This window comes from Sminthopsis crassicaudata, chromosome 5 (genome assembly GCF_048593235.1).
Source record: "Sminthopsis crassicaudata isolate SCR6 chromosome 5, ASM4859323v1, whole genome shotgun sequence".
Lineage (NCBI taxonomy): Eukaryota > Metazoa > Chordata > Mammalia > Dasyuromorphia > Dasyuridae > Sminthopsis > Sminthopsis crassicaudata.
The window spans coordinates 282,643,773-282,671,480 of NC_133621.1; the positions used below are offsets into that span (position 1 = coordinate 282,643,773).

At 36.4% G+C, this 27,708-nt stretch overlaps 3 protein-coding genes across 5 annotated transcripts in view; 1 reads left to right on the forward strand and 2 right to left on the reverse strand.

The window, feature by feature from the left end:
- NTN4 (netrin 4) overlaps positions 1–7,882 on the reverse strand; it is a 231,211-nt gene extending 223,329 nt beyond the window's left edge. For both annotated transcript variants that reach the window (XM_074271306.1, XM_074271305.1), the window contains exon 1: positions 7,755–7,882. The gene's annotated coding sequence lies outside the window, so the exon portion shown is untranslated. The remainder of the gene's footprint in view (positions 1–7,754) is intronic.
- Positions 7,829–14,809, forward strand: SNRPF (small nuclear ribonucleoprotein polypeptide F). The gene is made up of 4 exons (XM_074271310.1): positions 7,829–7,990; positions 10,359–10,484; positions 13,165–13,229; positions 13,862–14,809. The coding sequence occupies exons 1-4, from the start codon at positions 7,988–7,990 to the stop codon at positions 13,926–13,928; spliced, it is 261 nt and encodes an 86-aa protein (XP_074127411.1). The 5' UTR covers positions 7,829–7,987; the 3' UTR covers positions 13,929–14,809.
- Positions 14,702–27,708, reverse strand: part of CCDC38 (coiled-coil domain containing 38) — a 58,688-nt gene continuing 45,681 nt past the window's right edge. For both annotated transcript variants that reach the window (XM_074271309.1, XM_074271308.1), the window contains exons 14-18: positions 27,250–27,401; positions 25,941–26,076; positions 22,574–22,779; positions 15,425–15,518; positions 14,702–15,001 (exon numbers count right to left, since the gene is read on the reverse strand). In XM_074271309.1, the coding sequence (XP_074127410.1) occupies positions 14,888–15,001; positions 15,425–15,518; positions 22,574–22,779; positions 25,941–26,076; positions 27,250–27,401 (702 nt within the window). In that variant the 3' untranslated portion in view covers positions 14,702–14,887. The remainder of the gene's footprint in view (positions 15,002–15,424; positions 15,519–22,573; positions 22,780–25,940; positions 26,077–27,249; positions 27,402–27,708) is intronic.

Sequence of the window (27,708 nt, forward strand, 5' to 3'; positions counted from 1 at the left end):
CTTATTCTAGCCACACTGATGATGTTTGTGTAAAATTTTTTAAATTTTATGTAATGGGAATTATTATTTTCTCCAGGTTAGTCTTTTAAACAACTAAAATAAAATCAGTGTAAAAGCTACAGTGACACCTTGTGCCCAGCAGAAAGCATTGTTTAGCTAGACAGTTCTCCCTTTTGGCAGAGGTTTGAGGAAACAAATTCATAGAATTTCAGCATTGTAAGGGACTTTCCACCACATTTACTAACCCCTAAATTTTACAAATGAGACAACAGATGCCCATAAAATCAAGTTGATTCCCTTAAAAACTCCCTAGGTAAAGCTAGGACAAGAACCCAATTCAGAATTTATACAAGTATAGATCCTGATATTCCTAACCCTCATTTTTGTTCTTCAGCTAGCTCATAAGATCATATAAGATCTGTTCATTCTTCTTTTAGCCACACAGAGTAAGATCTACATCTGATCACCAATCTTAATTCAATAAATGCTTATTAAATATCTTTTTAGCATGGATGATGCTATGTGCTGAATGCAGTCTATGGAAGAGTGGGATATTGAATTATAGTTTTTGGTGGTTGCAGGAACCTAACTTTCTATTTCCCATAGATTCAATGTATCAACATTTGTGTTCTTTCTTTCATTGTTTTCTAAGAATGTCATCCTTGAAAAAGTTGAGACTATTACTTCTTTGGTAATCCAATGTTCCATCATTTTTCCAGAGGTTATCCCAGCTCTCAAAGGCAATCCCCATGAAATATAAGCTCTGATAAGTCCTACCAAGTTAGAAATGTTCCAAAAACAGGCCAAGTCATTGACTGTTACTCCAAAAACTACCTCAGTTGGTGGAACCTCATTAGTAGAAAGCTGCATGTTAAGTGATGATTTTATTTATCGAAGCATTTAATAAAAATCAACTAGAGACAATATTATCTTTACCTGCACAGGGTGATGAAAAATAAATCTTTTCACATAGAATTCTAAAAGACTTAAGAATTCTGATCAAAACAACAACATGATTTCAGAGGAGCCATGATGAAACAAACCTTCTAAAAAAAAAGTAATGGACTCAAGACACAGAAAGAGATATACATTTTAAAAACAGCCCAAGTGGACTTTTTAGCTGGTTTTGATTCCCCTTTAGTCCACTTGAAAAGGAAAAGATTATTTTAAGTAAACTAAGTAACCAATACAATCTATAGAATTAACTGTCAGTTGTGGAGGTAAAAGATAACGCCTAGGTGAGTTTTTTAGCTTGGTTGTTTTGCTGTTTTGCTTGGTTGTATTTAGTGTTGAACACATCTTTAAAAACAGATAACTAAATATGTTGAGTTTAACATGTACTCAAAGTAATGGAAAAAACATTTACAACTACAGAGTTTAAAATTCGCAAGCACTTAGATTGTGCTAGTCCAAATCACATTTGTACTCACTCATCTATCTACTGAAGTTTTATTTGAAAAACCCAAAATATTTTTCAAATTCAAATTTTCACCATTAAAAAAAGGGATTGTAATTCAGTATTATTAACCATTTCTTAGAACACAGAATTTAGGGTAATAACTGAACTCAATCAATTCAATAAACACATTAAGCATCTTCTATGTGCAAAGGACTATGCTAGGTGCTTGAGACAGAAGAGAAATTTAACATATATACAATTGTCGATAATATAAGATTAATGTATAAAATGCAAGGGAGATTTTTTTTAAGAGTGTGAAAGTACATAGAAGAGGTAATAATGGTATAATATTTCTTTAAAATAATGTCAGAACTTATGGCAATGCTAGAATCACAATATTTTAGAGATATAAAGGACTTTAGAGGATATATGGTCCAACCATATTTGATTAGAAATCTCCTCTAAGATCTTAAAGGAAGGAAAGGGACCCACATATGAAAAAGTGTTTGTGGCAGCCCTTTCTGTAGTGGCAAGGAACTGGAAACTGAGTGGATGCCCATCAGTTGGAGAATGGCTGAATAAATTGTGGTATATGAATATAATGGAGTATTATTATTCTGTAAGAAATAATCAGGAGGATGATTTCAGAGAGACCTAGAGAGACTTACATGAAATGTTGCTAAATGAAGTGAGCAGAATCAGGAGATCAATGTACACGACAACATCAATATTATATGACTATCAATTCTGATGAACGTGACTCTTTCAACAATGATATGACTGATGCCAGTTCCAATGGTCTTGTGATGAAAAGTTCCATCTACACCCAGAGCAAGGACGTGGGATCTGAATGTGGATCATAACATAACATTCTTATTCTTTTTGTTGTTGTTCGCTTGCCTTTTGTTTTCTTACTCATTTACTTTTTTTTTTGATCTGATTTCTCTTATGCAGTAATACAGTTGTATAAATCTCTTTATATTGGATTTAACATATATTTTATTATGTTTAACATATATTGAATTGCTTGCCATGTAGGGGAGGGAGTGGGGGGAACGGAAGGAAGGAAGGAAGGAAGGAAGGAAGGAAGGAAGGAAGGAAGGAAGGAAGGAAGGAAGGAAGGAAGGAAGGAAGGAAGGAAGGAAGGAAGGAAGGAAGGAAGGAAGGAAGGAAGGAAGGAAGGAAGGAAGGAAGGAAGGAAGGAAGGAAGGAAGGAAGGAAGGAAGGAAGGAAGGAAGGAAGGAAGGAAGGAAGGAAGGAAGGAAGGAAGGAAGGAAGGAAGGAAGGAAGGAAGGAAGGAAGGAAGGAAGGAAGGAAGGAAGGAAGGAAGAAAGAAAGAAAGAAAGAAAGAAAGAAAGAAAGAAAGAAAGAAAGAAAGAAAGAAAGAAAGAAAGAAAGAAAGAAAGAAAGAAAGAAAGAAAAGAAAAGAAAAAAAACCCTCTAAAATATCTCTGGAGTGAATAGAAATTCTCTATTTCCCAAGGCAGCCAATTTCATTTTGGAAGCTCTAATTTTCAGAGCTTTTTTCTTATATTGAGATGAAATCTGCCTCTCTGAAGTTAGTTTACATCCACTGTATCTGGTTCTGGCCCAAGAACAAGCAAAAGTCTAATCTTTTTTTCCATGACAACCTTTCAATATTTTTTTGTTTGCTAACTCATCATCCATCTTTTCTCCCCTAAGCATAGGAATCATCTAAGATTCTGCACCGGGCTTTCTCTTTTCTCTCTACACTTTCTCCCTTGGTAATCTTCTCAGCTCCCATGAGTTCAATTTTCAAGTCTATGCTGGTGAGTCCCATATCTATATATTCAGTTCTAACTTTTAGTCTTCACATAAATCCCATATCAACAAATACCCACTAGATGCCTTCATTACAATATCCCTTTGGAATCTCATGCAGCACATCCAACATGGAATTGAAAAACTCTCCACAAACCTAGGCCTTTTAAAAACTTTTTGATTTCTATGGAGGGTACCACCATTTCATTATTCCCCCAAATTTATAAATTCAGGGTCATCCTTGATGGTTCCCTCTCCTTTTCTTCTATGTCCAGTGGGATTGGAAGAAAAGGCAGCTTTTCACAGCAGATAAAGAGCCAGCCTCATAGCCAACAAGACAGGGGATTAATTCTGATACATATTGGCTATGTGACCTTGGGTAACCATTTAACCTCTTAGCTCTCTAAGCAACTAAGACTTTTAAGTGGCCAAATTATGTTGGCAAAGGAGCTTATGTAAAATCCTATATACCAACGAAATCACAGGTCCAATTCCTCTCCCTATCTATAACTGATTAGTTGCCATATCCTACTAACAGTTAGTTATTCTACCTGTATAGGAAGAAGACGACACACATAGGGGAGTGATGGTTTGTGAAGTCACAGAAATGGTGAGTGGAGTAATAGGACAGTCAACTGACACTCTTTCCAGAAGCAATAGTAGTGTTGATTTGATGACTATTCCAAAGCAACAGGTAGAAAACTCATAGGATTAAATGTGGTAAAGACACTCAGCATGGCAAGAACATGACAAAATAAAACCTAATTAGGGTCTGGAACCATCTACATGCAATTAAGACAACATAGACCCAGGAAAAAGTTTCTAAGCTGAGTGGCTTAGATTTTCCAGGGTATGATCTCTGGAAGTCCTCTTCAGAGGGTGGAGCACAAGTAGGGCAGCAGGGCAAAAAGACAGTGGGGGTGATATATGGTTAGGAGTCCAAAACCAAGTAGATGCAGGGACTTTGCATCTCCTTGCCAAATAGGTACAGCAGCCAAGGGCAATGGATAGCAGAGTAGAATATACTCTCATTTGCACAATTTCCAAAGAGGATTGTGGAAGATTCTAATTAATACTGTTTTATGGATATTCAGAAGTGTGAAAAGAAACATGAATTTTCAGAAAGCTTGGCATAACAACTAAATAAGCCAGATTATCCCTCAAACTTTCAAAGTTTAAACTTGAATCTATTAAGATTTCTATTTTTAAAAACTAAAACAACCCTTTTCTCCATCGATCACTATAGGACTATACCATCTGATCATAAAATATCCCATGAAGAAAAAAGAAAAAGAGGGAGAAGCTAGACCAGTTCAAGTATATGTAGAGGAAGTCCATAATAGTAGTAAAAGAATTTTGCACATTTTGAGGGATCATTTTCAACTTATTTGAAGGCGGGCAAACTAAAACATGGGAAAAAATAAGAACATTCTTTAAAAGGGGAAGGGGAAGATTGAGAGGACAATAAATATTGATGCCCCTCCTTTTTCACCTCCTTGGGACAGCATGGTTTGGGCAAACAAGAGTTTGCACCATGTATTCAGGAAACCTTATTTGAAACCAGTCTCAGGCATTTGCTAGCTTTGTGATCATGGGCAAGTCGATTATCCTCTCTTGCTCTTTCATCTATAAAACAGGGATAACATCTAAGAAAAGTTACTAAATTATTCATATTCTTTAAAATTCTTCTAGAGATTATATTCCAGAATATGCTGTTAGCAAGACACATGTACAAAAAAAATTCAATATTCCTTAAGAAAAACTTTATTGATGCCTTTTGTTTTTACATTACAATTTTCACTTATTCCACCTCCCTCTAATGAGTCTTCCTTTATATTAAAAAAAAAAAAAAAGTTAAAACCAAGCAATACAGGGACTATACCTGAGTGTTAACATTCTTTGTCTATAATCCCTACTACAAGGAAAGAAAATGTGATTTCTCCTCTGTTAGGGCAAAGATTAGTCATTCGGCTTACTCAATCTGATTTCATTAGCTGTTTTTTTTTTTTGTTTGTTTGTTTGTTTGTTTTTTTTCCCCACTCCCTAACCTGGTTTGAATCCCAGCTTACAACTATTATAATCTAGAATGATCTGTCACTTCACTGGACCTCATGTTCCTCCTCTGTAGAAGATCTCTCCAAGTTCCAGGGCTGTCATCCATTGTTATTTGGCTTGATCAGGCTGAGCAAGACTGGGGACCAAGTTGCTCTCTTCTTCAAGATTCAGCCCAGGTCTAACAACCATTCTTCCTTAGTTCCCTGTTATTAGTGTTCTCTCTCCCTAATCAAACTGCCAGCACTCAGTAGCCAGTTTCTGTCTCTTCCTCAATATCTAGCAGTCTCTGGTACAGAGTAGGCACTGGATGATTATTCAATTAACTGAATGTGGTGGAGTGAAGATTGCTGGATTTGTAATCAGAACATGGAAGTACAAATCCTGACTTTGCCATTTACTACCTGTGTGAATCTGGGTAAGACAATTGCTCTCCCTGGTCCTATTTTCTCAAATGTAAAATAAATCAAGAATTCAAGGGTTTATCAAGCACTGGGGATACAAACTATGCCAAAAAAAACAAAACAAAACAAAAAACCCCTCTGTATTCAAGCAGCTTATATTTGAACGGTGAGGAACAATATTGCTACAAAACATACAAGTTATTGAGTAGATGGAGGATGATCTTAGAAGGGTAGGGGGAAATGATGAAAGACTTCCTAAAAAAGGAAGTCAGAAATTCTGAGAGATGGAGACAAGCATTCAAGGCATGAAGACTAGTTACGTAGATCACGATCTTAATCTGGCTCCTTTCTACCTTTCCAGCCTTACATCTTACACCCCTTTACAAGCCTGATCCACATGCCATTCCACGCACTCCATGCCTTCCAAGCATTTTCACTGGCTCTCCCTCTCCCAACTCTCCCCCCCCTCATCTCCCATCTTGGCTTCCCTGAATTCCTCAGTACCCTACTACAACCCCACAGGCTTACAAGAAACCTTTCTCGATCCTCCTTAAATACTAATACCTCCAATCTGTGGATAATCTCCAATTTAATTTAATCCATCTTTAATCTCCCCGGCTGGGCTGTCAGCTCCTTGGGTAAGAGGAGCTACTTTTTGCCATCGCTCAGCACAAGTGTGTAGTAGAGAGATGGGCTTAAGAAAGTAAGCCTGTTGAAAGTAGATTTCAGAAAATTCGGAGAGGCTTACAGGACCTGATGCTGAGTAAAGTAAGGAAAACCAAGAGAACATCACTCATTCATGATGAACTTTGATAGAGCTGGCTATTCTCAGAAATGCAATGATCTAAGACAATTCGGAAAGACTCATGATGGAAAATGCCATCCACATCCAGAGATAGAACTCTGGAGACTGAATGCAGAGCAAAGCATGCTATTTTCACTTTTTCTTTCTCATGGTTTTTCCCTTTTGTTCTGACTCCTTTCACAACATGACTAATGTGAAAATGTTTAATATGATTATACATGTGTAACCTGTATCAGATTGCTTGTCTCATGGATGGAAAAGGGGAATGGAGAAAAAAAGAAAACTTAAAAAAAAAAAAAAAGTTAAATTTAAAAAAAAAGTCTGCTGACGTTCTGGTGAGTGTAATTGAGCGGCATGTGGATGGACATAAAAAGTGTAAGAAATCTGGAAAGGTAGGTGGAGTCAGACTGAGTTTAAATTTCCAGCGTTTTAGGCAGAATATTGCAAAAGTCTCTCCAGGTTTAAATGACCAAAATTTAAGCTACAACCTCAAGGTGATCTGCGCCTGGAGCTAATTGGGAACCACTGAGTCTAAGTAAAGATTAAGTGATGCAGCGGGATGAGGAACTGGCCTAAATACTAGCCACGTGACTCTAGCTACGTCCCTTAACCAGTCTGCCTCAGTCTCCTCCCCTGTATAACGGGGAAATAGTAGCACCCACTTCCAAGGGTTACGAGAATTTAATAATTTTGATTTATAGTTTAATAAATATTTCGACATAAGTAGCAAGTAATATTCCAACAGCGAATCAGCGTAATATATTGCAATGTAATGCTATGTATTTGGGAACGCGATAGTGAAGGGCTGGCCGGTTCAAAGAAGTCTCTTCCAGTTCCAACCAGTGATTCTCTAACCACAAAAGAATTAAGAACGCGAGCCTGGATTTACAGCAGGACGGGTCCTCAGAGGGTCAATCTCTTTTTTTTTTTTTTTTTTTTTTTTTATTGAGAAGGTAATCGAGGCTCAGACACCAAAATGCTTCACACAAAAGTGGGGGCCCCACATTTCCGCGGTGACCGAACAAGCAGGCCCCCGAGTCTCGATACCTACAGCCATCCCACCTCTTCCAAGAAGCCTCTTGTGGGGCACTGCCCCATCCGCAGAGGTAGCGTCCGGTCAGAAAGGAAAGGCTTTTGGAACCTGACCAAGGTGTGTGAGGAGAGCGTGAGGACACGTCGGCCGCACAGAGGTTCTAACGGACCCCGGCGACTGTTGAACGCGTTCGGCGCAAGCGCGCCGGGCCCCCTGCGCGTGCGCAATGAGTAGCCCCCGGCACGAGTCTCTCCCACCCCACATCCAATCACCACCCACCTGCTTCCATCCAATCCGAGAGACCCGGGAGGTGGAGAGCGGGGGAGGAGAGCAGTGACAAGGATCCGGGGTGAAGGGTGAAAGTTCACGCTCCCGGCTGGCGGCCATTTCTCTACTTTCCGTACGATTGCCGGCGAGAGGGAGGAGGAGGCAGAGGCGACGGCGACTCGCTTCACGTGGGGACAGGAGAATCGGCAGCGGCGGGCGGCCAGTGGCGCTCTTCGGTGGTCACGATGGTAAGAATGCGGCAGCGGCGGCGGCGGCGGCGGCGGCGGCCGTGGTAGCGGCGTGAAGAACGTCCGCACGGGTTCTTGCTTCCCGCCTTGCCCATTCATTTGCTCTGGGGGGCGGGAGCGGCCTCGTTCGGCCCTTTCTTCCTTGTTTCCCCCCCCCCGGTCTCGCGAGAAGAGAGGCTAGCGAGTTTGTTAAGTGCCCCATTTCCTCGCCACACTCCCCCGAATTCCAGTTGGTATCGCCCAAGTCTTCGACTTTAGTGCCTCCTGGAAGCGGTCATTTCTAAGGATGGGCGGGGGGGAGGCGGAGCCAGAAGGAACTTTCCGTAGACTCGTGGGACTTTTCCCGGTTTGAGGAGTTTCGCAGCTGCTTAATTGCAAGACTGTACTGGCTGGAGTCGGCCGTTTGGGCCCATCCCCTCACCTTACACAGCGAGAAACTGAGGCCCTGGGGAGCCTAGAGCAAACCCCAGAGGGAGCCTCACTGACCGCATGGGCCGGTGCAGACCGAGAAACTGAGGCCGCCTAGATTTGGAGCTGGAGGGGCCTCCTGCCGACTTCACTCAGGGGTCTGGGGCTCTCCGAATGGTGCTGTTTTACTGCAATTATGTGTAAATCTTAAAAATAATCCAAGGTCAAGCAACCCTCATACAGCCTATTCCAGCGGTGCTCAGTATCTTTATATTATTTAAAACGGTCGAGGCTTTGTCCAGACTTATTTGTAGGGGTTTGCCATTTTAGAAATAAAAGCTAATTCTGCATTTTCCAACCTCCCAGGATCCTCCGGATCATATTTGAAGCAGCACGGAGCCAGTCGCCCCTTGGCTGTGCTCCCTATAACCCCTTAAGAATCTTGATCCTATTTTAGTCTCGGTCTCTTCAGAAAAAGACACATTTTCATCTTTTTCCTTAATTTGGCTATTTTTTTTTTTTTTAGTTATATCTTCCCGAACTTAAATCCAATTCTCCTGATGTTATGGCCCTCTTCCAGAAAGGACAAACAATAGCCCTCCTTCCCCCCCCCCCCAAGAAAATTAAGTGTCAATATCTGTGGGAATTTTTCTTCACTAATATCCTCCTCCCATATCTTGCGGTGGGCAGGTGACTGATGGTAGGTTGTAAACTTATCGAGACATAATAGAGACCCTACCATCGTCCCTGGTCTGCCCCATCTTAGCTGTGGGATTTTTCGGTAAATAGAAGTGCCTGCTTTGTGCCAGGGGCTGTGCTGAGCAAAGGGCAGCCCGTGCCCTCCAGCAGCATTTAGTCTCCGCTTTGGGTTTTCCTCTGTAAAATTAGAAGGTGGACATTCTAGAGCTCCTGTTATTCTAGTGGCTTGGTAGAGGAGTAGGAATCTGGCTATTGACTAAACTAATGTTAATTTACCCATTTCAGCAAATCGAAAACTAAAGGAGTTTAATGTAGCAAGACTTGATACAGTTTGGGTACTAGGAAATACTAGATGTATAATATAAGGTACTTTAGTAAAGAATGGGTAGTGAACTCCATTTATCTGTCAAATAAAAGTATTGGACTAAATGAATTCTAATCTTCTATTACTATTATCTATTATCCCATGAAAGTTATCTTTTAAAAAATTAGCTTTTTTATTTTCAAAGTCTATGCAATGATCGTTTTCAACATTCACCTCTGTAAAACCTTGTGTCCAAGTGTTTCTCCCTCCTTTCCCTCCTCCCCTCCCCTAGACAACAAGTAATCCAATGTAGGTTAAACATGTGCAGTTCTAAACATATTTCCATATTTGTCATGCTGCACAAGAAGTATCAGATCAAAATGAAAAAAACAAGCATACAACAACCAAGTTAAATACTATGTTGTAATGAGATGATTTAGACCACTTATAATGATCTTGTGATAGAGAGCCGTCTACACCCAGAGAGAAAACTCAATGTGGAACACATAGCATTTTCACTTTTGTTGTTTGCTTTCATTTTGTTTTCTTTCTCATTTTTTTTCTTTTTGACTTGATTTTTCTTATGCAGCAAGATAATAGTGTAAATATGTTTATGAGTGTGTGTGTGTATTATTTTTAACATGTTTAACATAAACTGGATTACCTATTCTCTGATGGGGGGAATATGGAATACAAGGTTTTGCAAGGATTAATGTTGAAAAATTGTCCATGTATGTGTTTTTAAAATAAAGAGCTGTAATAAAGAAAATACTATGTTGTGATTCATATTTAGTCCCCATAGTCTTCACTCTGGATATAGATGGCTCTCTCCATCACATCTCTCTTGGAATTGTAGGCCAGAGGCTTTGATCTACTCCACGAAAGCTATCTTAATGGCTTTTTCTTAACTGATGTATTACTTTCATTACCTCATTCAAACTATTGTTCTTTGTACAGAGTTTACCCCTCAACCCCAAACCTTTCCTGAATGGACTGACAGGGAAGCCAGTGATGGTGAAGCTTAAATGGGGAATGGAGTACAAAGGTTACCTCGTCTCTGTGGATGGCTACATGAACATGCAAGTAAGCTAAAGTCCAGCAGAGTGTGGGTCACTTTACTTACTCTCTGAGAGTTGGGGCATTGTCCATGATTGCTATGGAAAGTAACCATCATTTTAATGAGTGAAGCCTTAATTCCTCTCTTTGTTAGTTTCAGGCTTCAAAGGATTAATTTACTTGAAGAGGGCAACCAGGTGGTACAGTAAAGACCCGATTGCAAATTCAACCTCAGATACTTGCTAGCTGTGTGATTCTGAGCACCTTCTGCCTTCCTCAAGTTTCCTTATCTATAAAACGAGCTGTAGAAGGCAATGGCAAATCACTCCAGTATCTTTGCCAATAAAACTCCAAAAGGGGTCATGAAAAGTTGGGCACAACTCAACAATACCAGAGAGGTACAACTTGAAATATAACATTGGCTGGGTATGTTGGTAGTAAAACTGTTATTTACTTAGTCACTGGAGGTCCTCTCACTGTCCTTTGGATTACTTCATATTTTGGCTTTTCTCTGACTTAAATGTTCCTTGAGTAAACTCATTTAGCATTTATTTTTTGACAGAATGGACAAGTGATCAGTAACATTAAAAGGATTGACTTAAGAAAATGAAAAATTACTGTCAGTAAAATAGAAACTCAGATTTTGAATGTATTGTGGAAAATTTAACCTAATGCTTCATGAGTTTTTCAGTTTAAATGTGATGATTTCTAAAGAATGTAACTGGAGACAGATTTATCACAACTGTTTCTTTAGAATATTGTTTTAGTAAAAGTACAATTGAAATTTATTAGCTGTTGAAAAAAAGTATGTTTTTCTTAAAGGAGTTAGAAGCATGTGATTAAATCTTTAAGAAAAAATTTATTTTCTGTATTTAAAAATATTTTTTTCTGAGAAAAGCCCCATCCTTCATCAGACTCCCAGAAGAGTCCCTGTCACATCCCGACACCCTCCTCCTCCAAAAGATTAACCCTTGCCTTAGTTATTGACTGTTCTCTATCCTTTAGAAGATGGAGCTTCTCTGAATTTGGTAAAGCTCATGCTCCAGCTGCTTTCACAAAGACTACTTACATCTCATTTGGACCTGCCAGTGTGTCTATTCTGCTCTGCAACTTTGTAGAGCCATGTTGTGAGGCATCACGGTACAATTTTAGTAGTGGGTTTAGGACTAATACAAACAAATGGTGGGCCATTTTCCTCATTATCACATATTGGTACAGGTCATTATGAAAGATACTTCTAGGAAGCAGTGAGCAGTGACCACCACTGCAAGCAACTTAGATTTCTCACCTCCATCACTTCTGCTATAAAGAACTTAGACGCCAGGATGCCAGTGGCAAAGTTTTTTACAACTCTTAGCTAGATCATTCGTGGATGAGGAACATCTGGCTCATGGATCAAATATGGCCATCAAAATCATTTGCTCTGGTCCTGCCAAGGCAACTGCCTTCAATGATGAGCAGAAAGCTAAATATAACAATCTTCTGCTGCTTGAGGTTTTAAGTTTTGATAATTTTGTGTGCCCCACAAATGATGTTATAAATATCCAAATGGCTCTTGGCAGAATAAGGCTTTTCCATCCCTGAGCTAGATAATGCCAGAAAAGAAAAATGTGTCTTTCCCAAGTAACTGTTTCATCCAGTTGACAGAATGGATTCTGTTTTACTTTCATTTATAAAATAGTGGCAATTTTGAAAATTAAAAAATAATTTAAAAAAAAAGATGGATTTTGAGGTAAAAATAAGTATAATTACGTCTAAAATAAGTTGTGAAAAACAGAAGTGTAAATGTCCAATACATAGAAAACACTGTTTCCCTTGCCCAATTAATCACATTCCTAGCCCTTGCACCAGATGACAGATTGTCTTCCATGGATGGCACTAATCTAATACCTGATGGGAGAAATTCACCAATCCTTGCCTTTTCTGTTTTTTCACTTTGTGGAAAATAGTTCCATTTCAGACAATTTTTTTTCACATTGAATTCAGTAAATATTGAGTGTTTACTCTGTGGCAAGACAATGTACTAATGTCTGTGAATACAAAGACAAAAAAACCCACAGATCTTTACCCTCAGAGTTTGTATGCTACTGAACCTTATTGTTTTTAACTACTTTTCTCTTTTCCATTCTCTCTTTGAGCTTTTTTCCATTAGAACAGTTTTCTTTTTCATTTGCTTTGTTCCATTTGTGAGCCAAAAAATAATAATGGGAATCAAGGCCAGTGAAAAAGCCGTATGGGAGGAAAACATTTGAATTCAAGAAAAGGAAAGCTAAGCATTTTTTTGAAATTAGACTTCTTACAAACCATTCCCCAGTCGTTCCTAGTATCTCCATAAAAATCTCAATCTGACTGCTTTGTCTCTGTGGCATAATAAACTATTAACTTTACAACAAATGATTTACAAAGGAATTTTTGTATCACAACCTATTTTAAGTTAATTGTTTTGTATGCTTGAATTCTGAGTCTGCCAGAAAAAGAAAATTTTATCAAAGCAACCATTTTGAAGCAAATTATGTAACAGTTTTGCATATCAGTTGCTTGGCTGAGCAGATGTAATAATAAAACTTAATTGTTTTTAATCATTTATGGATAGATATGTTTTATTATTGTAGAATGGCCTCAGCATATTCTTCCAGATTTAGTTGGTTTTTATACAATGTTTCCCCTCATTCAGTTTTGCTAAATCATATTTCTTTTTCTTTAAAAGCTTGCAAATACAGAAGAATACATTGATGGGGCCTTGTCTGGACACCTTGGTGAAGTTTTAATAAGGTAATTCTGTCAGAGAAACAGCATGCATAGAATATAGAAATGTATTGATACAAACTAAGTGATGTTTCACTTAACATATATTTTTTTAAAATGTCATTGACTGTTTAACATATAGGAAATGCATTTGCTATGTCAGTAATCAAATAAAGGATTTAAATTCTTTAATGTTCGTTTTCAAGATTTTCTTTTTGTTGAAATTAAACAGTCGGGGTTTTAGCTGAATACCTATTTCAATATTCATAAATTATAGGAACTTTGGCTAGCAAACAGAAGTTGAGAAAATTAAGTTGTACCAGGAAATTTGTTTTCAATAGAATGTAGTTTATATCTTTTCCACATTTCATTCCCCTACTTTTCTCATATTTAGCAAGTATCTGTTTTCTTTGTTGTGTTTTCTTCCACAACAAAGCAGAATTGCCATATTAATTATACAATGTAAATGAGTGCCATGTCCCTATACCTAATAGCCTCAGCCTGAGAACACTTTAGAAATAGTAAAAAGGCATTCCATATTTAACATTCTGAATTGTATGATCTAAAAATACAGTATAAAACTAATTTACAGCCACCACAATAAATCCTGTGACTTTTTCTTACTTGAAGCAACAAAATAATTCTAGTTCTATTTGCAGGTGCAATAATGTCCTTTACATCAGAGGTGTCGAAGAAGAGGAAGAAGATGGGGAAATGAGAGAATAGTGTCTTTTCTGGGGTGGGGTAGGGTGGGGATTTCTTTTGTATATTTCTAGAAATAAAGATTTGTTTGTTTTTCAGTTTGTATTGGTCTATAGGTCCATAACTTGTTCTCCATGAACTTTTGTGAGTAGAAGGAATTTTCATTTGTTGAACTTAAGAACAAAAACTCCAAACTTAAGAAACAGGTGTTTGTAGAGCTAATAAAAGAAAAACTGCCTTCTTTTCAAGATGTAGCTAGATATTTTCCATGTTCTGAGGATGGGGGGGGAAGATTGACATACCCCTTTGGGAGAATTTTTATAAAGATAAAATAATATTTGTGATTTCAGGAAGGAAAGTTGTAATTATGCAATTGTTTTCTTTTAATTCTGACTTTGGAACTGTTTCTTTTTGATTTTATATTTTAAAGTCTGTATAATTTCTCAACATTTTTGCTTAAAAGATTGCTTAATTTTGTAATCAACGTAATCTAAAATATATGCATATATCTTAATAGCTCATGGCCAAACTGAGCATAGATAGGTCAGGGTTTATTTAGAAAACAATGTTTTTGTTTAAACTTCTGTCCTCAAGGCCTTTGGTTTTCTTATAAATGCATCTAAAAGGCTTATTCCTTCAGAACCAAGCACACTTTGCATACTATATTTGTGATTATAATCGGGAAGATCTCAGTGAAGCAAACCACTAGCCTTTTAGAAATACTTTTCTTGTGTGTGTTTTTTTGGTTTTGTTTTGTTTTTAATCCCCATCCTCTAATGAAAATGTTACAAAATTAATTAAAAGGTTCTGGAAAGATATGGTTTACTGGAATTTGGAGATACAACTCTGAATGACATTCATTCTTTAAAATAAAAATTCCGTTGCTTTAAAAAAAAAAAAACAAACTTAAAACTTGACAAAAATTAATAAATAATTTTCAGGCTTTTGCCTGAAAATTGAGGTATATGTCTGGTTGATTTTGTTCAAGTAAAAAAAAACTGTTCCTCCAGTAATTTTGATTTTGTGTCATCCACAAAGAGTATTTCTTGTTTCATATCCGATAGAGGTTGTGAACGAAAAACTAGTCTCCTTCCCATCTGCAGCAAAGGAAAAAAAGTTAATTTTTCTGTTTAATATAATGACTTCAGTGATTCCAAAAACATTGCCATTCTAAAAACAGACTTAAAATGTTAATCCCCCAAATCATAAAGCGTTCTGGCTACTTTGCCATATCTATATGAGGTCACAAGCATTTTTTTTTTAAATAAATTAATTTGTTTTTTCATTTTGAGTTACAAATTCTCTCCCCCAATATAGAATGCTATCTCGGCTCAGTTTTCATATATGAGCTACCAAAATGAGCTGTTATAAAAGTATTTTGCCTATTTTTCAGATTATGCCTCAAACCTTCACTTGCCTTCAATATTTGCTGAAGTTTATAAAGCTAGTAAATGGTAAAGCTAGGACATCTTAAGATTTATCTCCTGGTTGGTGGAAAACAGCAATGAGTTAATACAGACCTTTTTCTTTGGTTGTGATACTGCTCTTTCTAGGGCAATTCTTATTTTTTCTTCCTGGGATCTCTGCTTTTCTTTTAATTTCTCCTCACGAAGTCTGTTGTGAGAGGGGGAAAAGGTTCTTTAACTATAAATGCTGTAAGAACATTTAGAAGATTGTTTAGGATAAATTCTGTTTTTATATTAGGGATCTGTTGCTTTTCACCATTTGGAAAAGCTTCAGATTTATCTTTGACCCAGACTATAAAAGTATTCCAACACAATGAGAGCAGAAAATGAGAACCCCATATACTTAAGGGAGTGTGGCTAAGCAAGTTGTAGCAAAAATGGCAGACAAGAACATACCCAGGAATACCTGAAGTGATACAGGATGAACTAACTAGAGCATAAAATACTGGCAATGCCTCTATTTAAAAGATTACAATTTCTTATAATCAATCACCAAACATTTTATTAAGTGCCTACTGCAGGGCTGGGAGTACAAAGGACAGCAACATTATGATCCCAGGGTGTTTGCATTAAAGATCATGCCCTACCTGGATATAACATTCATGTATATAACATATATAAAACATAAATCTATGTAGGTATGTGCATATACCTATATTTTATATATATACACACACACATATATGTATTTCTTGGAATCTTGGACATTTCAAAATAAAGAATCTTTTTTAGTTGTGCTGCCTCTTCATGACTTCTTTTGAGGGCTTTTTTGGGTAAAGTACCAGCAGTGGTTTGCCATTTCCTTCTCCAAATTATTTTACAGGTGAAACTGAGGTAAACAGGGTTAAGTGACTTGGGTCACACAGCTAGTAATGGAAGCTGGATTTGAACTCAGATCTTCCTGACTCCAGATTTGGTACTATCTATAGGGCTACCTAATTGCTCTCTTTAAAAAGGGTCATAGCTACAGCCCCTTTTTGTCATCTTGTTAATAGGTGTTTATATTTTTTTGGGGGGGGAGGGTTAAGCTAACTTGGAAAAACAAGTGCCGGTATGTGGCCATTTTATCTTGTATGTCTGGCTTTGTCAGGTTTATTGGGATTGATGCTACTGAAGCTCTCTGATATCACCTCTCTCAGGGATGGGGAGGCTGTTATCTGCTGTTTAGTGAAGTATGAGTGCAGACAGGCATTAAGCAATTGCTGTGAGGTATGAGTTAGCAAAAATCAGCTTTTTTTTTTTTTTTTTTTCTTGGATTATAAAGAAGCTTCAGTGGTCTGGTTGTGTACCTTACATTTATTCAGAAAGGATAATAATCCAATAAAGGAGACAAAAGGAGCTTCCCCATCACAAACCAAGCTGTGGTATAAAGAAAACTTGTGTTGATGGCCAGCAGGGATAGAAGGATTAGATGGGAAGAAGAAAAAAAGGGTTAAGATGGAAAGAGATGGCTATATGAGAAAGGATAAGGATAGAAAAAGGTGAGGAGTCATTAGAAATAGATTTCTACTTGAGATCATTCCAATTTTCTTAGACCTTACTTCCCAGGGTGCACTCTGAACCAGTGATGACGATCTGGCAATGTCATTGATGAGGGTCATGAAAGCTATTTCTAGTTCAAAAGGTAAGTTGCAAGGTGCACATGATGAAATCACAATGGTGTTCTCTTTGCCAAAAGGTACCTTTTAAATTTTGCAACATGCTTTGGAAGGGATCCACTTGCATAGCTCAAAGGAAGGATGGGGGAGATAAAAGCAGGATCTTGGGAATAATAAATGTGTACTGAAATGTTGGCACTGTCTTAAAGATGCTAAGGAGACAGTCTGGGAAAGCCTTTTGTGTGCAATTATAGTTAAGAAGAGTTCACTTTATGACCCCCTTAACTGGTATAAGTCTGAGAAAGCTGACTCTTGTGTATAGTAGCAGAATGGGCTTCTTTTAGCATTTCCTGACAAGGAAAGAGAATAAGCTGCTTTCAGAGTTCATACCACCATGAACAAGACATTCCATCTCAGTTCCCCATGTTGTCCCCTTTAAAAATATACTCTTCAGATGGGCTGCTACATGTACAGAAGGCCAGAAAAGAAACTTCTAGCCATCAGTCCTTGACACTATCACATGAAATCAAGATTATCAACATCAGAAATAGACAATTTTATTAATGGAAATGATATCAAAGAAAATTCAATACCCTCTACCTTTGAGTCAATGAGCCTTATCTTCAGACATACAGCTGAAAACACGTGTATTGTCTTCCCTAATAAGACCTGACTTGAAAATAGGCATATTTTTTTCCTTTAGATTCCTAACGCTTAACATAGTTACTGATTAAATATTTTCCTTCATTCAGCACCAATGCAAACTATACTGGATGTATTTCTGGAGCTTACTAGAAAAATGCATAATAAGAATTATCCTATGTATTAGTCTTGAGGAATCCATTTAAGAATCTTTGTAGATTTCATGATTAAACCAGAGAAATGACAAGATCTGCAGAGTACATCCAACATTCTATGAACCAAGATAAGCTGGAGGTGGTCAAACAGAAGATGAAACGATTCAACATCAACATTTTGGATTTCAGTGGACTTAAATGGACAGGAATGGGTGAATTTAATTCAGTGATCACTACATATATTACTAGGGGCAAGAATCCCTTAGAAATGAAGTAGCCCTTGTTGTAAGAAAAGCAATAGTGCAGTATAAACAAAAATGACCAAATGAGATCTGTTCAAATCCAAAGCAAGCTGGTCAGTTTCACAGACTTATATGATTATCTATTCAAGTTTATGCACCAAGAATATTGCCATAGAGGCTAAAGTTGATTAGTTCTATGAAAATTTACAACATTCAGAAGTAACACAAAAACAAACAGACAAAAAAGTCACAAAGGGGATTGGAATGCTAAAGTAGGAAATCAAAAGGTAATTGGAACAAGCAAATTTAGTCTTGGAATATAAAATGAATTAGGACAGTTTTGTCAAGACCTCATTGGTCAGCAAATTTTTAAAAAATATTTTAATTTTTTCCAATTACATGTAAAAACAATTTTAAACATATCTTTATAAAAAATTTAAGGTCCAAATTCTCTCCCTCCATAGTTCCTCCTTCCTTCTCTTTGAGGTGACAAGCAATTTCATATAAGTTATGCATTTGCAGTTATGCAAAACATTTCCATTTAATCATATTGGGAAATAAAACAGACCAAAGTGAAAATAAATAAATAAAGGATGTAAAAAAAGTAGTATACTTTGATCTGTGTTCAGGCTCCATCAGTTCTTTCTCTGGAAGTAGATAGCATTTTTCATCAGATTAGATTTTAGAGATTCAATCTAGAGCACCTAAAGAACCCTGGACAGAGGTTTGAAATATTGTAAGGAGTCGGCAACAAAAACATTCCAAAGAAAAAAGACAGCAAAATAGCTGTCAGCTGAGGCTTTACAAAAAGCTGAGAAAAGGAAAGGGAAAGATATATCCAACTGCTTGCAGAATTCTAGAGAACATCCAGGAGAAATAAAGTTTTCTTAAATGAGGAATGCAAAGAAATAGAAAAACAAGTATGGTAAAGACAGTTTTTTAAAAAAAATAGAGATTGCAAGGGAATGTTTCATGAAAAAATTGGGCTTGATAAAAGACAAAAATGGAAGTGGAAGAGATTAAGAAGAGGTGGCAAGAATACACAGAAGAACTACACAAGAAAGATCTTAACATCACTGAAAACCATGATGATGTGATGTCTGATCTACAGCCAGATATTGGAGAATAAAGTTAAGATAGTCTTAGGAAGGATTGCTAATAATAAGGCTAGTAGAGGTGATGGAACTCCAGCTGAACTATTTAAAACCCCAAAAGATGATGTGCTCAATATGCCAGCAAAATTGGAAAACCCAAGAGTGGCCACTGGACTGAAAAGGTCATTTTATATCCCAAACCTAAAGAAAGGCAAGCAATATTCAAATTACTGAATAATTTTGCTCATTCCACATGCCAAAAATAGTATGTTAAAGATTCTGCAAGCTAAAAAATGTTTGTAGTAGCCCTTTTTTGTAGTGATAAGAACTGGAAATTGAATGGATGCCCATCAACTAGGGAATGCCTGAATAAGATATGGTGTATGAATGTAATGGAATATTATTGTTCTATAAGAAATGATAAGAAGATTCAGAAAAGCCTGAAAAGACTTTCATGAACTGAGAATGTGTGAAGCGAACAAAACTGAGGGAACATTGCATACAATAACAAGAAGATTCTGTGATGGTCAACTGTGATAGATTTGGCTCTTCTTATCAGTGTGGTGATTCAAGGCAATTCCAATAGACTTGGAAAATGCCATCTATACCTAGACATAGAAGTATGAAGACTAAATATGAATCAAAGTAAATTATTTTCACCTTTTTGTTGTTGTTGTTTACTTTTTTCTTTCTCGTGGTTTTTCCCTGCTTTGGTCTGATTTTTCTTGCACAACATGACAAATATGGAAATATGTTTTAAATTATTTCACATATTTTTAATCTATATCCAATTACTTGCTGTCTTGGGGAGAGGAAAAGTAAAGTAAGAAGGGAGAAAAATTTGGATCACAAAGTCTTACAAAAATGAATGTTGAAAACTGTTTTTACATGTATTTGGAAAAATAAAATACTATTAAATTTAAAAAAAAATAGATTCTGTAAGTGAGGCTTTGGCAAAATGTGAACTGAGAATTACTAGAGCAATCTGACTTATGAAGATGCAGAAGAAGTCGAGATCAAATTGCCAACATTTGCTGAATTATGGAGAAAATTATGGAGTTCCAGAAAATCATTTACTTCTGCTTCATTGACTATGCTGAACTTTTAGTCTGTGTGGATCACAACAAAATGTGGCAAATGCTCAAAGAGAAGAGAATACCAGATCATTTTATTAGTCTCCCAAGAAACCTGAATGTAGGCCAAAAAGAAACATAACATAGAATAAATGATTATTTTAAAATTGGGAAAGGAATACAACAAGGCGGTATACTGTCATCTCATTTATTTAACTTCTATTCAGAGTACATCATATGAAATGCCAAGCAGGATGATTCAAAAACTGAAATTAAGATTGCCAGTAAAGATATCAACAATCTCAGATATGCAGATGATACCTTCTAATAGCAGAAAGTGAAAAAGAATTAGGAAGCCTCTTGATGAGGGTGAAAGAGAAGAGGGTAAAAGCTGACTTGAAGTTTAACATAAAAACCTCCTCCCCTCAAAAAATAATCTCCTACAATCTTGGCACCTGGAACCATTACTTTCTGGAAAATAGAGAAGAAGTGGAAGCAGTGTCATATTTTATATTCTTGGGCTCAAACATCAGAGCAGATGGTGACTATAGCCATGAAATTAAAATCTGCTTACTTCTTGGTTGGAAAGCTGTGGTAAATCTGGACAGCAAAATAAAAAGGAGAGACATCACCTTGTCAACAAATGTCTGTAAAGTCAAGGCTAGGATTTTTTCCAGTAGCAATGTATGGCTGTAAGAATTGGACTACAAGAAAAATTAAGTACCACAAAATCAACACTTTCTCCAGTGGTGCTGGAGAAGATTTTGCAGGGGTTCTCAAACTACGGCCTGTGGGCCAGATGCAGGGGGCTAAGGACGTTTTATGCAGCCCGCCGGGTTATGGCAAATGGGCTGAGGGGCGGAAACAGAGTGTGAGTTTTTGTTTTTACTATAGTCCGGCCCTCCCACAGTCTGAGGGACAGGGAACTGGACTCCTCTTTAAAAAGTTTGAGGACCACTGTTTGACTTTTGAAAGACCCTTTGGCAGCAAGGAGATCAAACCAATCAATACTTAAAAGAAATTAATTGAGGCTACTTGGTGAAAGGTCAAATACTGAAGTTGAACTTTAAATATTTTTGCCACTTAATGAGAGGACAAGATTTATTGGAAAAGGCTCTGATGCTGGGAAAAAAAACTGAAAATAAAGAAAAATGGGGGTGGCAGAGGAGGAGATAGAGTGTATTATGGAAGCAGTGAACATGAATTTGTACAGACTTCAGGAGAATAGTGAATGAAAGATCCTAGCATGCTATGGTCCATGGACCACAAAGAATCGGACATAACTAAATGATTCAACAACACCAATATTCTAGCAGTCAGATGCAATAATTGGGTAGGATTATTTTTGCTGCTCCTATTCTAGAATCATTTTTAACACTATACCACACTAATAAAATGTAATGGTCAGGGAAGGCTGTTATGTAGGAAGTGAAAATTTCTTCACCCACCTATCCAGATCAGAATTTAGAGGGAAAAAATGTTTAAAAAATCAAATACTTATTCTTTCTGATGATTAGAGATAGACAAGTTAAGACTCTTACATCTCCTTAAAAATCCACTACCTTGCAAGGGGTGCTTGATGTAATATGCATTTTTTAACTCTCATCTTGAATTTTCATAATTCATAAAATCCAAAAAAATTTAATTTTAAAAATTTAGATTTAGATTTAGACTAAAAAAGAGCTTAGAAGTTGGCTAAGTCCACTTAAAGAGAAAAAGATGAAGGGTCTTGCCCATGGTCAAATAACTAGTAAATCTCAGAGACCAGATTTGGACCCAAGTTTTCTTGCCTTCAAGGTCAGCATCTTATCCATTCTTCCAGTTATGATCTTAGAAATTCTGTCCAAAGGATATTTTACTACTAATTTCTTAGATGCATTAATATTTGAGGATCTTTTGTTTTATCACTATATTCCCTTCATTGATACAATTTGCAACTCCTCAATGATTCAAGAGTTGGTTTTAGGAGCTGCCATGGCCCCCAAATTCTCCAAATTTAGTGAACAACTTAGTAAAGAATATGTCCAAACTCATCTAGGCCATTATTTGCACAGCAGTCATATAGTTCACCTTGAGGGCCAAACTCCAGAACTTTCTAACTTAACAGGCTAGTGCCCAGCCAATGGTAAATGCTTATTAAATGCTGATTGATTAATTAGAATCTGCCAGAACTTACATTCTTCCAAAACAAAGGCACCTCTAAGTGATGCAGACAAGAAACAATCTATGTGGAAGAGTGAATTCATAAGTAGTGTATAGATATACATATATTCACCCTTATTTAGAATTCACACTTGGTAGCTCTATTGCCATCTCTAACACTACCCTACCAAAAATTATGCATAACTGAAATCAATAATAAGGTTATTTGTTTTGAATGGAAAAGACATAGACTGTACTTTTGTCTTCTTTCTCTCTGTTTCGCCTTTTCAATGACTTCGATGTTTTCTTTAGGGACAGAATCAATCAGGTCACTCAGCTCCACCAGTCGAGATTCTACTTTGACCAACTTTTGAACTGGATTGAGGTTGGCTATATCCACATCTCCAATGCAGACCTTGTATACTTGATTGACTTTTTTACTTAGAGATTCTATCAGTTTTTCCTAAGTTTAAAAAGAAAGAGGTGACAGAAAGCATAAAGATCTATCATCAGTGTAACATTATTTGACTAATTACATACATACATATCAAATTGCATGAGTTTTTGACCAACAGCTGAAACTTTACATATATGCTGCCTTCCCTATTGGAATATAGATACCTTGAGGGTAGGGGCCTTTCAATTTGCCTTTGTATCCTTAAAGTCTAGCATAGTACCTGGCACATAGTAGGTGCTTAACCAATCCTTGTGAAATTCAGGTAAATCTGTTGAATTTGATACAGAGAAATTTTAGCACATAGACACACACACAATCTGAGTACCTCCTTAAACTCTTGTAGAAATGGAGTTTAATCAGTTTCATAATTAAAAACATGTGATTTCTATGGTAACAAGTTGGGTTAGTCTCAATTGTGGCTTAAAAAATAAAGAAAACAATTGAAGACTATTTTGAACAAAAATATTGAACCAAGATGCTCTAATTCCAGAGTTTGAACTTTACTTGATAAAGTTGTTGGGGTACAGTGGAAAACTTTACTCAGATTTTGGAAAACCTCTGATTCTAAAATAAGTTCTCTTTCCAATACATCATGAGAACTTCCAACTGAAAAATCTGGAATCATAAGGATTTTTAAAAATAGAATTTTGAAAGGAAAGTTGGTGAGTTGGATGTCTTGGATTTGCAACCAAAACCAAGAGGATTTTTCAAAAGTCATTTTTTTGCTTCAATCTATCTCTTATGGTTGGGGAATCTGTTTTTCTTTCTTCTCTCTTTATACTTGGTGACCTCATTCTATGGGCTCAATTCAATTATCATCTTTGTGTAAATAACTCCCAAGTCTATCTATCTAACTTCAATTTCTCTTTTGAATTCCAGTCTTGTCCCTCCAACTATTTGCTGGACAAGCACTTGCTTGGCAGTATCTCAAGTCAAGCATGTCCAAAATTAAACTAATTTTCCTTCCTAAACAGGACCCTTTGTTCATCTTCTCTTATTTCCATTGATGGCCATAAGATCCCCCTAGTCATTCAAGTTTGAAGCTTTGGGATCATCAACTTTTTTCTCTCCCCATCTAATTAGTTGCCAGTTCTGTCTCTCCAATCAAACTGCCTCCAACTTATTTGTTGCTTTTTGCTTGGACTTCCATAATAACCTTTTAATTCACATCTTTACCTCCAATCCTCCCTTTCACAGATGTATAATTTTCTTTAACTGAGTCATTTCTCTGCAAATGTCCTGTTGCTAACTGTATCAACTTTGGTCTTAGTCTGGCATTTAATTGTGATCTTCCACAATTTGGTTCCATTCTAGTCTTTTTTTTGTTTGTTTTCATTTTACTTCCCTTTATACTCTCTCTATTCTAATCCAGCTGAACCTAACAACTCTTGACATATTATCTCCTGTTTCTATATTTTTGAATAGACCATGACAGAATGCATATTCTTTTCATCTTCACTTTTTAAAGTCTCAACTTAAGAAGTACCTTTTCTATAATGCCTTTTCTGACTTCTCCAGCAAAATGTAAACTGTTTGGGATCAGAGAATATGTCATTTTTGCTTTAATCTTTGTATTTCTCACAGAGAGAGCAAATGTCATTTTTACTTTAATCTTTGTATTTCCCATAGGGAAAGCCATCCTTTATACATAGTAGGCACTTAATATGTATTTGTTAAAAGTAATGAAGGGGAATCCATCCTAGCAACTATTCCCATGCCTCCCTTTTATATGTATGTTTTAAATGTTTCCTGATTTTTTTTGATGGAAATAAATCAATTGGTCCAAAGGCAGGCTTGTTGAGTTAAATATGCTTAGTCTGATGAGGGATAAAAATAACTTTCTCTTTGATAATTTTATCAAGGAAAGTAACATAGCCTATAATTAAAGATTTGAAAACCAAAATGTCCCTCTCACAGCTGCCAAATACCAGTTAAATAAATGTAGAGCTTCTGACCTTTTTTCTGTCATGACCCTTCAGACAGTCTGGCGAAGGCTATGGAACCCTTCTCAGAATAATGTTTTTTTAAATTTTAATTTATTAATTTATTATAAATATATGTAAAACTATACCACATGTATTTTTAGTTTTTAATTTTTTCTTTGGAAGGAAATAGCATCTTCCTATATAGATCCTTTATAGTTTGAGTATTAATACTGTTCAAAATAACTAGGCTGTTCACAATTATTCTTCAAACAATATTGCTACTACAATATATATTGTTCTCTTGATCCTCTTCACTCAGAATAATGTTTTTAAATAATAAAGTGAAATACATAAGAATTCAAAGGAAATAAATTATATTAAAAGTATAATTATCGATTTAAAAAAGAATAAATTCATGGACCCCATCTTAAAGAGTTTTTGATTAGGAAGAAATTAAATTTCATAGAAAAAACCTTCAATGAATGATATTTTTCTTTTTTCAAAAATAGTATTTTATTTGTCTAAAAACATACAAAGATAATTGTCAACATTCATCTTTGCAAAACCCTGTTTCAAATTTTTCTCCTCTCCCCTTGCCCCTTCCCAACCAAGGCAGCAAGCAATCCAAGAAAGATATTTTTCTAATCACTGTTAAGAAATTTTAAAAGCTCAATCCCCAGGCTTGTATATTTCATGTAAGTGAACCTTCAAAAATGTTACTACCATATGTATAACTATAATAAACTCTCTTGTGGATATCTAGATTGGCTATGGAAAACTAAAAACCAAAATAATTTCCTTTCTCTTTTATTCATATCATCACAGGATGATAAATCCATGATTTTAATTCCTATAGGGAACTCTCAGAAGAGATGGAAGTCACCTCAAAGGCCTTTTGGTCCAATCCCTCTCATTTTACAACTGAGCAAACAGAGGTCCAGGGAAGTGCAGGGGTTTTTTTGTTTTGTTTTTTTTGTTTTTAATAATTTTACAATTTACAAAATTTACAATAAGGTACTATAAACATTCCATGAAAAAAAAAAAAAAAGAAAAAAATTCAGACCTTTTCTCTGGTATGAAGGAAGGACCAAAAAGTTTTACTAGGATTTTCCAAAGCACAGGAATGAAATGTGTATGATGGGAATTGGGGGGCTGTGGGGATGCTGGGACATTCCATTTTAACCTTCCCCAATGTGAAGGGATAACTATAGACAAGAAATAGAAACTAAGCTTAATCATTACCTGAATTTCTGAATTAAACTCGCCAAAACTAAATAGCCGTGACCTTAATTCCAATTCTGCTGCTTTTTCTTCTTCTCGAGCACAGTTATTCTTTAGCATTTCTTTTTGAGTCAATAGAGCTTCTATGTTGCTATTCCTATTATAAAATTAGAAAGAGACAGTATAGTCAGTGAATACAGAGTTTTCATAGGGTGAATTCCTAGAACTGAGGTCAAATGAAAAACTCTCAGCCTCTACCTAAGAAGAACCAAAGGGAATAACTAGACATAGAAATTTCTATATCCTAACATATAATTTATGAATAGACTGTTGAATAAGATTTCCCAAACTCAGTCAATTAAACCAGAGTGTCCCTCGTATCTCTGAAGCTGTAATCTATACAAACAGATCTTATTGGGTGCCATTTACATAGCCATTCATTCACTTTATATGGTGAGGTCCCAATCTTTTATTTATTAATTAATTAATTAATTTTTTTTCCTGAGGCTGGGGTTAAGTGACTTGCCCAGGGTCACACAGCTAGGAAGTGTTAAGTGTCTGAGATCAGATTTGAACTCGGGTCCTCCTGAATTCAGAGCTGGTGCGCTATGTACTGCACCACCTAGCTGCCCCCGAGGTCCCAATCTTTAAAAGGAAAAAAATCAAATATCGTTATGTGGACCCCGCTTTCCTGCCTAGGATTTCTGGTGATCTCATTTTTTCCCACAAAAATCAGAAGTTGGTGGTAATTAGTGGGTCTGTTTTAAGTATTGGGGTACTCTCTGTCACCATACCCCAGGAAGAAGACATATCCATCTGTATCCCTGTCAGAGATGGCTCTTTTATGACAAAGAATTTTATTTTTTAAAAAAGAGTAAAACATTCAGCAATATCTATGAAGACACTGAAAAAATACCAGATTATATATAATGGCTCCCATCTGTGAACAGCCCCCAATGCCCATTCTCTGCAAATAAGCATTATAATTGTCATATGCAATTTATGCCCAATGCACAGAGGTCATGTGCCATGGAGACTGACATTAGACGCAACATGATAGAAGCTCATGGCTAAGTTACATAAATTATATAACCTCTCAGTGCCCCATGTAACTTTATAATGCTGTAAGTTGGAGACAAGGTACTAACAACCCATATTGGGAGACGGAGCTTTCATTTCTGAAAGTTCCCTATAGGAATGAAATCATAGGTCCATTTCTATCCCTATTAGATTTTTTAAAATACCCCAAATACCCAATCCCAGATAGAAAAAGAATGTGAGAAATTTGAGATCCAACTTAGAAATTCCTTCCTTGTTTTGGATGGCTTACACTTTATCTTGTATAACTTTTTCTCTTTTTGATACATCATCCAAAGTTTCATCGACATCTTGGGAATATTGTACCAAAGTAAGATTCTGTTCTTCTAGCTCAGTGAAGACCTGAAGTAACTCTTCTGGTTCTTTGAAGTAAAGCTCTGGTTCCTAATGAGTTTTTAAAAAGACATGGTGTTGTTCATAAAGAGGGAAACTTGGCAACTTCTCTTTAAAGACCAACCCCATAAAGCTGATTTTTTAAAAATAATGTCACAGGATGAAGGAACATGATCTTGAGGAATGATAAAGAATGTGCGGGAGGAAACCATGGCAGAGTAATGCTAAAGGAGTAGAGGGAGATGTATTAGGCAGGGAAGGGGAGTCACCTAAAAATAGAGAGCAATGAAGTGGATATTTGATCAGGCAATTTCCCAATGGGTAATAGAAAAGATAGAGAAGCAGAAGTAGAAGAAAA

What these genes read in the sequence shown, in the direction of transcription:
- SNRPF (XM_074271310.1), top strand. An exon ending in ATGGCTACATGAACATGCAA is followed by an intron (nt 10,485 to 13,164) that starts GTAAGCTAAAGT and finishes TTTCTTTAAAAG; the next exon opens with CTTGCAAATACAGAAGAATA. An exon ending in CTTGGTGAAGTTTTAATAAG is followed by an intron (nt 13,230 to 13,861) that starts GTAATTCTGTCA and finishes TTCTATTTGCAG; the next exon opens with GTGCAATAATGTCCTTTACA.